Here is a 12271-nt window from a genome sequence, read left to right as displayed (position 1 = left end):
AGCAGGCACTTTTACATGCCCATTGTTGGTTCTGGCCACCAGATGGTGCTCCAGGGCGTCGGACCATGGCTATTTCTTTCACTGCGAGTTCTCTCTGGTGGCTGACTCAGAGGCAGTATTCAATAAAGGCAGGTTGAAATGGATGACTTTATTTATAGAAATGAGGGTTAACTTTGAGACAGTAATGGACTAGTTTGTAGGTCTAGTCCTCATGCACCAGGCAGGGCTTAGGAGGAGAGAATAGCCATAGCTGTGTGCCTGGTCCAGCCCCCACCAGCCTCACTTCCAGCAGATGATGATGTTGGGGTCATTTTCCAGCCGTTCATCCAGCTCTTGGTAGCTCATGCCTGGGTGGTGTAGTGGAGGTGAGGTCAGAAGCCTTGGCCTGGCCACCCTGCCTTGACCCCACCTCAGTGGTCCTGCCTGCCTCTACCTGTCTTGCAGCAGATCTCATCGTAACTGTGGCAGCCTGTGTAAAGCCTGGCAGGGTGGCTCCGCTCCTCCCGAGACACCCGCACAGGATACTTCTGTAGTCGCCGGATGAGGTTCTTCATAAGCCCGAACTGGATCAGCTTCCTGGGGTGAGGGTTGAGGAAGAAAGGGGTGATGCTCTGGCCAGGCCTCCTTCTAGCCAGGCCAGTCTCCCCTCCAGTTTTGTTTCAGTGACCAGACTGGACTTCAAACCCATCACCTCCAGGAAGCCTTCCTGGAGTAGCAGTGCCACGTGATTCTGCTCATCAGGAATCTCCTGCTTTCTCTCTGACCCAGGGCTCGGGAGAGACACAGAGAGTGTACCTGCCCTCAGGCAAACCTTCCATGCCCCAGGGGATCCCCCTCTGACCGTTCATCAACGTGCTGCAGCTGTTGGGGGTGGCGGCCAATGAGATCTCTCACAGTAGTGCCAGGGCTCAGGCTGCAGTACAGCTGGAACACATCCCGGAGACTGGCCCTCTTGTGCCCTGTAGGCATCAGGGATCAGCTCTCCAGGTGGCCCTGCCCTCCCTGAGATGGCCTCCCCCAGAGCCTGCTAATACCTTGCTTGGTCACGTAGGATAGACACGCCTCCTGCAGGGACTTGTCATCTACTAGGTCCTGGACCTTGGGCGTCGGGCAGTACACATTGGAGTACTGGAGGGTAGCAGGAGGCACAGGGGCCTGAGTGAGGGGCTTGGAAGTCTGACACAGCCCCAATTGGGCTCAGCCACATGATCCATTCTCCATTTAATCAGACCCCAGACACACCTACCTGGAGGATGGACACCAGTGTCACAACGCCGTAGTACCTGGGGGAGATAGCTGTGCTCAGCTTCTGAGGGCCATGCCTTCCCAGCTCCCATACTCAGGGCCCCTGGGCTCTTCCTGACTGGCAACCCTGTCCTGAGTGTCACTGTTCCCCACTCACAGCAGGTTCTGGATGGCGATGCGCACTAGGTTGAGCTCCACGTCTGCCTCGGCTGAGATCTTCTGGACGTGGCGGAAACCATCAATGTAGGGCAGGATCTGGGCAGGGAAGAGCAGGGTAAGTAGGGGTGGGATGAGGCCAGGGCTGTGGCCAGCCGCAGGTCATGATAGCCAGGGAGGGCTAGCATACCTGTTGTGTGGTGAGGTCCCACTGTGAGTTGAAGAAATCCTCCTTGTCTTTGGTAAAGACAGGCACATCATACTCCTGGGCCACAGGAGGGTCAGGCCGCTGCTCAATGACCTTCAAGTGGATGGTGTTAGACTCATCTGCAGGGAACCCCACCCATATCCTCAGTGCCATCTATTCCAAGAGCCATCAATTACCATCCAGTCCTCCCAGCCACCCTTGAGGCAGGCAGGTGACTCTGGGTAGGGCCATCTTCCCCTTTTATGGAGCAACAGACTGAGGTCCATACAGGGGAAGGAACACGCCCAAGGAGCAGAGCTAGAGAGCTCTACTGGCCTCCCCCTCTCCAGCCCCATCACGCACTGGGCCCTGGACATCATCAGCTCAGCTCATGGCTATTTCCTGGCCACCAATTTGTTCACGAGTCTTGTCCTTGACTGGGCTCACCTTCCCCTGACACTTTCCCATCCCTCCTTGACCCCTCTGCTGTCCTTACAGAGGCTGGGCCATACCGATGGGCAGAGTGCACCGGCCTGAGGCATTTAGCTCCTCCAGCAAGATGGTCATGATGGGCACCAACTTCTGTTTGCTCTCCTCCGTGGACACGAAGCTGCTCTCTAGCTGGATGGAGCATGGACAGCATGGTGGGCACACCCCAGGACCCTTGGCTGGCATCCTACTCTGGAAGGTTCCCGGGTCTGGAGGGCTTTGGAGACATGCGAACACCTTCCCTAACTCTGCCTGCCCATCCACCCAAGCCCATCCACCCAAGCCCATCGTGTTACATACTTCCAGTGTGGTCAGGTAGCCAGCCAGCTTTTTGACGATGGGCTCAAGGGCACAAGTCTTGGCCTGGGCATCACACACGAAGCCTAGGTTGAAGAGCAGGGCATTGCGGCTGTACTTCTTGTGCTCGATGCACACGGGGCAGCCAATCAGTTTCTTCTCCATGGCTGTGCTGGACGAGGGGAACAGATGGGAACAGAGTCAGGCTCCTCTCACCCCCAAGTCTTTCCACTCCTCCTGGGAACCCTCCCAACCCCCCAGCTAGGGCCTCACACAGTGATGAGCTTATTCTGTAGCTCTGGCTTGGTGATGATGTACACCTGGACGGTGTCAAACAGCTCCCGGGAGATGAAGTCCTCGGGGACCTGTGGAAGGGAGTGCCAAGAATCCCCTTAGTGGACCTTATAACTAGGTGGAATACACAGGGTGAGCCCCAAGACCTAATCCCTCTTCTCCAGGGTTTCTCCTCTCTCCCATCCACCCAGGCCCACTCTTTTGTGTTTCCAAACACACATTATGTTCTCACCTACCTCCTGGCTTTTGCATACGCTGTACCCTCCACCTGGCACACTCCTGCCTCACCTAAATTCCGATGCATCCAGGGATACTAGTGGATCACCACTCACACCTCTCGTAGAACCTGGCACCTCCCCTGGGCCCCCACAGCCCGATTTCCCACAATCACTGCCTATGTGAATGTTTGTTTGCCTTGCCACACCGGGAGCCTGGGACTGGGTCTGAATATACTCTTGGTTCACGATTTTCCGCGAATGAAGGGGTGGCGTGCCTGCGTGCAGCACGGGGCACTGGGTTCCACCGCTTCCAGGCATCTGGCTGAACTCCCCCGAGCGTCCCTCTACCTTGCCTCCCATGCCCCGCGAGCCCGGATGGCACCTGATAGGTGATCTTCGGTCCCAGCGTGGGGTGGAACTCGCTGAAGAATATGCATTCGATGCGGCAGCTACTGCCCATGGCGCTAGTGGGGCCGGGGTCCGTAGCTGGCGCCACCGTCCCTGGGAGCACCTGTCAGAAACAGCCCGGAGGTTTGGGCTGCCTGGTCAAGCACGCCTGCGCACTGAACACCCGTGAGGCCATCTGCTCAACAGCGCCTGTGCAGCGCGATTCAGCCGTGTGGCTGCGGGGGACTGTCCCAGGAAGTCCCGGATGGATAGGCGTCGCACCCGGAAGTTAAGAGGCTCCGCGACGGAGCGGCAGGGCGCGCGGCACAGCCCCGAGTAACCCACTTTCTCGGGAGGGAACCACCTCGTCAGGTCGGCGCTGCGGGTGAGGCAGGCGAATCCCTAGCGTGTAGGGGAAGCAGGCCAGCGGCAAGTGGGGAGGCTGTGCGCAAAGGGACTCAGGCCATAATTTCGACGCAACTGGGAACTACAATTCCCGTAGTGCTTCACGCCCTTCCAGTAGGCGCTCCCGCCCGGCGACGGCGTGGTGCACGCTGGGATTTGTAGTCTATTACACGGCCTTGCCTATCTTACCTGGAAGGTGGGCCAGTGATCAGTGCCAATTCAGATGCGGGTACACGCTGACAGGCCACCAGTCCTCGACTATTCCTGGTGCCTGCCTTAGTACTGTCCCTGCCTACCTTAACTTTTTGGAAGAGAGTGGCATTCCTGCCCCGCAACCCTTGCTCCAGTGAAAGGAGTGGACAGCGGGCACCAGAGACCCTTGCTCACTCTGCTATGCTTTCAGGCTACAGCCGGCCTGGTTGACCATGGCCCTTTCTGTGGAGACCGAGTCGCACATATACCGAGCTCTGCGCACTGCATCTGGGGCTGCTGCCCACATTGTGGCACTGGGCTTCACCATCTTTGTGGCTGTACTTGCCAGGCCTGGCTCCAGTAAGTAGAATTCATAATTGACTTTTGGGAAGGAAAGTGTCACTTTTCCTGGGGAGCAGGGGCAATAGTAAGCCTTGGATCTGACTCCTGGGAAAGGCCTGGTTGGCTGAGGGACATGCTATGCTGGAGGAATAAGTGGGGTGGAATAGATGAGAGTTGGGGCTCTGCCAGCTTGGCCAGGTCCCATAGAGTACCTGGCTTCTCTTGTCTTGGTGCTCCACTTAGCTGCCTCTTGCAAAGTGCAGGGGGAAGGAGGGAGGACTGCCAGAGGAGTGGCAAAGCATGGCTTCTGATCCAGGGAGGGTCCAGGAAGAGATGATAGGTATGGGGTCAGTTTGTTGCAGCAAGAAGGGGCTTGCATTTTGGCAGCACCTCCTTGGGCGATGAGCTACTCATACTCCTCAGCCCGTGGGGATTGGCGTGGCTGGGTTCTTCTTGCTTCAGCTTCACGAGGCTTCCTCTTCTCATTCCAGGTCTCTTCTCCTGGCACCCTGTGCTTATGTCTCTGGCTGTAAGTAGTGGGCCTGGCCAGCTCTTAGGGATGGGAGGGAGCATAGCTATGGGTGGTGGTCTTAGCGCCCTCTAAATGTTAATGAACACTTAATATCTGTTTGGAGTAATGGGATGTGGGGTTAGATGCACTGTATGCTCCAACTCCTGCCTATAGTTTATATCCCACGCTTGAACTAGAGTATTCGAGATGCAGGGCAAATGGGTTTGTCTAAGCACAAAATGAGGCTTCGTCCACCTCCAGGCAGGAGGCTTAGAATATGCATTTGGGTATACCTGTGTCCCTTTTCACCTTAATTTATAGTGATGCACCTAATTTTCCTGAAACAGTGCACCCATGTGGCCAACTCTTGCCAAGAAATTGTATCCAGTCCTGTGTCAGAAAAACAAAGCTTGTGAATCATTTATAACTGCCACATCTCAAACCCTGTGTTTGCTGGGTAGCACAGCAGAGATGACATTTCAGAATAGCAGCTAGAAGCAGTGTGGAGAGGTACCTCCTGCTGGTTACTCAGAGCAGATGTTCTGTCCCAGATGGAATTCTCCACTCTTGTGCCACCAAATAGATACTCGTTAGTGGGGAGAGAATGAAGCGGAATCTGCCCACACTAGCTGGCAGCTTAGGTTATATCTAAAGCTTTCTTCCCTTCTGCTGGGCAGCACTCTCATTTAGTGTCCCATCCCTGTCTCCCCAGTTCTCTTTCCTGATGACCGAGGCACTGCTGGTGTTCTCTCCTGAGAGTTCGCTGCTGCGCTCCCTCTCGCGGAAGGGCCGAGCACGCTGCCACTGGGTTCTGCAGCTGCTAGCCCTGCTGTGTGCACTGCTGGGCCTGGGCCTTGTCATCCTTCACAAGGAACAGCTTGGCAAAGCCCACCTGGCCACGTGGCATGGGCGGGCAGGGCTGCTAGCTGTGCTGTGGGCAGGGCTGCAGTGCTCAGGTGGGGTGGGGCTGCTCTACCCCAAATTGCTGCCTCGATGGCCCCTGGCCAAGCTCAAGCTGTACCATGCCACTTCTGGGTTGGTGGGCTACCTTCTGGGTAGTGCCAGCCTCTTGTTGGGCATGTGCTCACTCTGGTTCACTGCCACAGTCACTGGTGGGGTCTGGTACCTGGCTGTGCTATGCCCTGTCGTTACCAGCTTGGTCATTATGAACCAGGTGAGCAACGCCTACCTGTACCGCAAGAGGATCCAGCCATGAGCTTTTCCCAGAACTGGGGGAAGCCTGGATTTGCCCCTCAGTGTGGTAGCCGGGGCTGAGACCTCCTGGACTCTCTCAGTTGACTCGGTCACGGGACACCTCAGGCACTGGTGCGGTCACGGGTAGCCGGAGTCCTTTGTGTGACACTATTACTTGCTCCTCATGCTGGAGTACCTCTCCTTTCCTTCTTTTTCTGCCATCCCAGAGGAGTTTATGGATCATGTGTCTGGATGAAGTTGGGTTTCAAGACTGCCCCCTGCCCACAGCAACTCAACTTGTGCTGGTATGTCCAGAAATGAGATAAGAGAAAAAAGTAAAATAAAATTTTAAAAGAGACTGAAGGGACTTTCCCGGTGGTCTGGTGGTTAAGACTCTGCACTTCCAATGCAGGGGGCGTGGGTTTGATCCCACGTGCCGTGAGGCGCGGCCAAATATATATATATATATTAAGACTGAAAAGACTGGATGGGAGGAACAGTCCAAAGCTGGGGATAGTTCTTGCTAATGCCATCAGCATGAAAAAATGGGCAGCTGGGCAAGATGGGGACCCGTCCCTGGCTGCTCACTGAGGGGCTAAAGCTCTCTTGGCACACTAGCCCCCCGGATCTGGCTAAGCACCCCATGCCACCCAGGGCCCTAGCAGGCCCGAGGGCTGTAGCTGTGAATGGTGCGGCTGTGTGTATTTCAGTCTCCCAGCTGCTCATATGTTGGAGTTTCTAGACTGTGGTGGTCAAATCTGGGCAATGACAGGATGGGAACTGGGGATGGGCTGCCTCCCTAGATGTCAGGCCCTGAGCACTCTGTCTTGGAGGTGAGTCATGGATAAGAACAACTCCTTATGATAGAGAGGCGCTTAATTATCAGGTCCTCCAGGCAGGGCCTCCTTCACCAGGTAGTGCAGGAAGGCAGAAAGTAAGTAAGAGCCTGAGGTGACAGCTCTGGGAAGACTGCTTGACAGTGGGCATGTGGTGGTGAGGCAAGGGGGAGTGTGATGGGGGGAAGGGGATGAGGGCAATGGGCTTTTTATCCAGCTGGAGTAGCTTTGGTGACCAAGCCCTTGAACCTAGAGTTAAGTCCCTGTCTAACTCTGCAGTTGAGCATGATGAGGGGGCTGCACAAGGTGGTCTAACAGAGCCCAGGAGCCATACCTCAAAGAACTGCTTTATTGATACTGCGAGGCTGGGCTTGGCTGCCCACTCAAGTGGTCCTGTAGAAAATACCTGGGAGCTGTGGCTGTTCTGGCCCAGAAGCAGCTATGGCCACAGCAGAGGGAATCAGAAATCTTGACATGAATGTAGTCTCTTTGTGGGCGGGCAGGGATGTACAGCCCTGCACTGGCTCCTGCACTGGCTGGACCCCCAGAATGTTTTTGGCAAATCCTTGCCTTGGCTCAGGGCTCTCGGCAACCAGTATCAGGTGTGAGGGTTGGCTTAGGAGCCATGGCACCAGTGCCCCTGCAGCCACTTGCTTGAGGCTGCTTGCTGAGGTACAGTCTTACCTCAGATGGCCTGGGCTGGCTGTGCTTCAGAGGCCCCATGCCTGGCATAGTGGTTGTCTGGAGTTGGAACCAGGTAGCAAGAATCCTGGGTAGTGTTGGCGAGAAATAGCAGAAGTCTGTGGCAACCCCCAGCAGGCCTTCTTCCCTCTCCTCAGAGCAGTCAGTGCCCTGGAGTAGCTGAGAGTGTGTCAAGGGGGGCTTGGGAGAAGAGGTGCTACACTCAAGGTGGTCTAGAGTTACAGCTTCGGGGGAGCTGCCTCAAAGGTGATCAGGCTGGATTCTGGGACAGGCCCCTTCCCTGGGAGCATGGGGGCCTTGTCTGACGGCAGGGGGCTATCCACCTTGGCCCCAGCCTCCTCTTCATCGTCTTCCATGCTGGGCCAGACGGACTGGTCCTCCACTCGCTTCAACCGCTCGTTGAGGGCCTTCAGAGCCAGTTGCCTGGGGCCAGGGGAAAGATGACAGGTCACTCAGGATCTGAACTTGGCTCATGCCCTGCACTCTCTCCCCCAGGAAACTGACATGCCGTACTGCTCACACTCCTCTCTCAGAACCCCATGGGTTCTCCTTCCCCATACAGGGCCCAGGGCTCCACAGGGATTGGATTAGGGCACACTCTGCCATCAGAATGAGGACCCAAAGGCTGTAGGGCCTTCCTTCCATAGCTGGGGCACCTCCAGGCTGAGAAGGCCAGCTGGGTGCCTGCCAGCCTGCCCACAGGCCAGCCCCAGGAATGGTTCTGAGGATGGTGCCTAAGGTTGGGCAAAGCTGGTGTCCCTGGGCAGACAGGTGGAAGGGCAAGTCCCTGGACATGTGAGTTTCTGCTAGGCACTGGCATCACATTCAAGGCATTACTTCTCCCCCCTCTCCTTGTTAGGAGTATTTTGAGCCTCCTGGCAAGGGTCTGTGGGGAAGTTTGGAACTCAAGCACCTGCCTTGGCTCTCAGCCTGGGAAGCAGGGCCAACCTGGGTCAGCTCACCCCTCCTAACTGACTCTAATATTCTCCTTCCGAGAAGAATCTCCAAACCCACCAGGACCTGTGTTAGAGCAGGAACACACAGCGTCCTAGCAGAAGGAGAGGAAGGAGAAACAATCCATGTGGGTAGGGCACAGGCCAGAGCCTACTGGTTTCACTGGGCAGACCCCTGGAGACCCCACTCTGCGGGGAGGTGGGAAAGTTCGCTAGAAGAAAGTATATACGTGCACTTGGGACCCTGCCCACCAGGAGTTGGGATGCCCATGCTGCCAGGTAACACTTCTACTAGTGGTCACTGTGGACCCCTGATGCCTCCAAGTCTGTGCCACCAGCATGGGGGACCTGTATAGCCTTCCATGTTCCAGCAGAAAACCAAAATCTCCACCATGCCAGGGAACATGACAAGAGGGACAACAACAACATAGGCACAAAAAGCCCCAGCACACTTCCACCCTGTCCTCCAGCCTGGCACCATGGCAACTTGGCACAGACAGGATGCTGCGACCCAGGCTCCCATTCTGGAGACTGCCTTGTCAATTCTGTTTAAAGCCTGCCAAGGTAGAGAGATGGTGGCATGCTAATCACTCCCTCACAAGGGTCAAAGGTAGGAACCCCTGCCTCCCACTATCACTAGCTCTTTGGGTCAGGGAATGGCATGCAGCAAGATGTCAAACTGGTTGGTGGAGTAACCCCCATCCCCAAGCAAGGTAACAACCACAAGACTATGCCAAGAACCCACTTCCTGACACCCCCCACCCCAATCTGCCTCCACCTGTCCATTTTCTTGGGGCTGCGTAGAGGTTTTTTGAATGTTCAGCCAACCCTAACAATCCAAGATCTCCACTGGGGGAGGGGCCACCACTGTGGCCTGGGATCACCTGAACAGCTCTGAGGACAGCTCAGTTTCTACCAGGCCCAGCCCTCCTGACCGCATCGCCTCCACTGGATAAGGTTAATAGAGACCTGGGTCTTTAGGATTCATCAGCCACAGAGACACAAACTGTAGAGCCCACAATTAAGCTCTGCAGCATGCCGTGTGTACTTTTCAACACCTGCCACCTTGGACCATAGTAATCTGTGGCCTTCCCCAGCTGGAAACTCCTTCAAGAAAGGGGTGTGGCCCACACTCCACAGCCCCAGTGGAGAGTAGGCACAGGGACAACTCCAGCTGAATTTATAAAGCTGCCTGCTAAGAACTCATTACACAGGTGAGCAAAAACAGAAGGCTTTGACAAATGCAGACAGTATGAACAGAGCCTGCTCTAAATTTCACTACTCAAGTAACTGCATCAAAAAAAACACTCAAAAATAATGTTGAGGGGGCTTCTGGTGGCGCAGTGGTTACGAATCCGCCTGCCAATGCAGGGGACACGGGTTCGATCCCTGGCCAGGGAGGATCCCACATGCTGTGGAGCAACTAAGCCCGTGCGCCACAACTACTGAGCCTGTGCTCTAGAGCCCACGAGCCACAACTACTGAAGCCCATGCGCCTAGAGCCTGTGCTCTGCAACAAGAGAAGCCCGCGCACTGCAATGAAGAGTAGCCCCCGCTCGCCGCAGCTACAGAAAGCCCGCGCAAAGCAATGAAGACCCGACGCAGCCAAAAATAATAAATAAAATTAAAAAAAAAAAAAAGAATAATGTTGGAAACAGAGCTGTGACCACTCTGGTAAGTCCACAGACCTGGGAGAGACAGAAAGAGATGGATTAAAAAAGATCTGTCCTGCCCTGGCCAAGGTGCATTCAGTGAATAATTCAGTTGGGATTCCTGATGGTGCAGATGGCTTGGTTTACAGATAATGAAAAGGTTGTCTCCACTTCCTGGTGTGGTCAGCAGGCTCCCTCGGTGGGTCATGTGGCTGTCCCCTGGGTTTGGTGACACATGCCTGCCAGAGTAGGTGGGGGTGGTGGGGGTGAGGGGGTGTGTCTAAGTCTAGTTATACCCCAGGCTTCCCTCTCAATAAATAAGCGGCAGAGAAGCACAACATCTGAATTAAGGCTCAGGAAGAGGGTGTAGTCCAGCGTTTGGAAACTAGGGTGGCCCAGACCATCTCTTAAGGATCCCATGTTTCCTTCTCTGTCCCTCTCTCACAGGGGAAGAAGGACCAGCAGGTTGTTTCTGGCTCCCACAGGACCAGTGTCTAGGATTTGGAGATTCTGAGACAGGGCCAGGGTTACGTGTACCTGGCTCTCCATTTGCCCCTCACACAGCTCAAAAGGAAGCAGGGCATTTCTTGAAACTTAAGCGGCCTGAGTGGTGAGAAAGGCCACTTTTACTCCCTAATTTTGGAAAGCACCTCCTGCAGCCCAGACACTTAAATGCTGAGCTCCAGGCCACAAGCTGGCTTTTCTCTTTCTGAATCCGCCCCAACATCTGACTGTAGGCTGCCAGCCTACATACAGCAAGCACCTCAACAGATGGAATGTGACTTGATTAATAATACTATCCTAGCTCGACAAGGTTTTGTAAGATTCCACAGTACCTTCTCCGCTCTGCGTCTTGAGGGTCTGTGCCTGGGAGGCTGATGGTGATGGAGGATGGGGCACCCACATCATAGCGCTTCACTGTCTTCTGGCATATCTTTACCTTCACCAGGAGGCCATGCACCAAGTTCGCCAACAGCCCCACCACAGGCTGCAGGATCTCAGGGAAGAATGTGGCAAAGGCAAAGTGGTCGGCCATGTCCCCTCGGCCTCGGCTATGGCGCTGGTAGAAGCGAAGATACACCCAACTGGAGATCAGCCCAAAGCCATAGGAGGCCAGCGCTGGGCTCTGGAGCAGTGTGGCCAGCCGCAGCAGCAGCAGCAGCCCCAAGAGCAGCATGGGCACCACACTGACACGCACCTGAGGCACTCGCAGGACCACACAGTCCCCCATGGTTTGCTTGAGTGCCACCAGGACACCACCTAGGAAGCCCAGGGCGCCGTGGATGCGGACAGTGAAAAGGTACACCAAATTGAAGGAAGCCATGTAGGTGAGGAGGTAGGCGAAGGCCCCCAGTAGCCCCACAGACACGTTCACCACTGAGAAGAAGATGAGCAGCTCCAAGGCCCCCCAGAGGGGCTCCAGCAAACGTCCAGCCACCACCACTGTGGCCAGGCTGATGGCCACATCCCACACATGCTGTTCCATCAGCCCATGGGTGGCCAGGGTCCAGATCCAGAAGTTGGGTGGAAAGAGGTAGCCTGGGGTGACCGCCAGGCAGCCCGTGTCCACGGCGAAGGACAGCAGGTAGAGGAATAGTACCGCAGCGCACAGAGCCTTCACCACCACGCTGGCGCTGGACAGGATGGCCCCCAAGTGTTGGCGGGCGCCCGGTAGGGCGCGCTGCATCTTCCTGGCGGGCGTCGGCCTTAGGAAAGGGTTTAGTGGGCTAGGGGCCTCCCCGGGGCCTCGTCCCAGTCCGGCCCCGACGGGAGGCCCGGGTCCGACCTAGTCACTGGCCTATGGCCCCGGTGAAAGGTCCACTTCCGGTCGGGTCGACTCCGGTCCCAAAGGGCAGAGCCGGGCCTGGTCGCGGGGCCGGGGCCTAGGCCCCTCGCCGGGGATCTGAGGGAAGACCCTGGGCAGCTTAGGCACGCCTAACTGCCTGCTCTGTGTGGCCACCGCGCCGACCGGAATGGCGGTGATCTCAGGGCTCGATCTTCTCCATCGACTCTGGGGCCCTACGGTCGACGCGGGACTGGAGGCTGGTTCTGGGTCGGAGTCAAGTCTGGTCAGCTCCGCCTCGGCCTCGGCTTCGACCGTACCTCCTCCCTTCTCAGGCGCCGACAAACAGCGGCGCTGCGCCTGCGCGCTCGGAGAGGCTGCAGGACGCCCTCTGAACGTCGGCCTTGCGGTTCCGCGGCATGCTGGGA

The 12271-nt window shown here is 56.2% G+C and overlaps 3 protein-coding genes across 4 annotated transcripts; 1 reads left to right on the top strand and 2 right to left on the bottom strand.

The window, feature by feature from the left end:
- Positions 1-146: 146 nt before the first annotated feature.
- NPRL2 (NPR2 like, GATOR1 complex subunit) lies at positions 147-3419 on the bottom strand. Its single transcript, XM_082848110.1, has 11 exons — positions 3269-3419; positions 2648-2739; positions 2378-2546; positions 2101-2209; positions 1592-1728; positions 1403-1500; positions 1247-1283; positions 1035-1128; positions 842-959; positions 434-576; positions 147-347 (listed from the first exon to the last, which is right to left on the bottom strand). The coding sequence occupies exons 1-11, from the start codon at positions 3344-3346 to the stop codon at positions 280-282; spliced, it is 1143 nt and encodes a 380-aa protein (XP_082704236.1). The 5' UTR covers positions 3347-3419; the 3' UTR covers positions 147-279.
- A 133-nt stretch (positions 3420-3552) lies between these two features.
- CYB561D2 (cytochrome b561 family member D2) lies at positions 3553-6233 on the top strand. 2 transcript variants are annotated; one of them, XM_082849212.1, is made up of 4 exons: positions 3553-3658; positions 4082-4230; positions 4704-4741; positions 5436-6233. In XM_082849212.1, exons 2-4 carry the CDS (start codon positions 4104-4106, stop codon positions 5937-5939), a joined length of 669 nt encoding a protein of 222 aa, XP_082705338.1. In that variant the 5' UTR covers positions 3553-3658; positions 4082-4103; the 3' UTR covers positions 5940-6233. The 2 variants fall into 2 exon arrangements, with proteins under 2 accessions (XP_082705338.1, XP_082705339.1); XM_082849213.1 differs by having other exon boundaries at positions 3579-3645.
- Positions 6234-7095: 862 nt separating this feature from the next.
- Positions 7096-12146, bottom strand: TMEM115 (transmembrane protein 115). Its single transcript, XM_082848150.1, has 2 exons — positions 10897-12146; positions 7096-7878 (listed from the first exon to the last, which is right to left on the bottom strand). Exons 1-2 carry the CDS (start codon positions 11745-11747, stop codon positions 7674-7676), a joined length of 1056 nt encoding a protein of 351 aa, XP_082704276.1. The 5' UTR covers positions 11748-12146; the 3' UTR covers positions 7096-7673.
- Positions 12147-12271: the final 125 nt, after the last annotated feature.

This window comes from Leucopleurus acutus, assembly GCF_964270905.1.
Source record: "Leucopleurus acutus genome assembly, chromosome: 10".
Lineage (NCBI taxonomy): Eukaryota > Metazoa > Chordata > Mammalia > Artiodactyla > Delphinidae > Leucopleurus > Leucopleurus acutus.
This window is presented reverse-complemented; position numbering and strand designations above follow the sequence as displayed.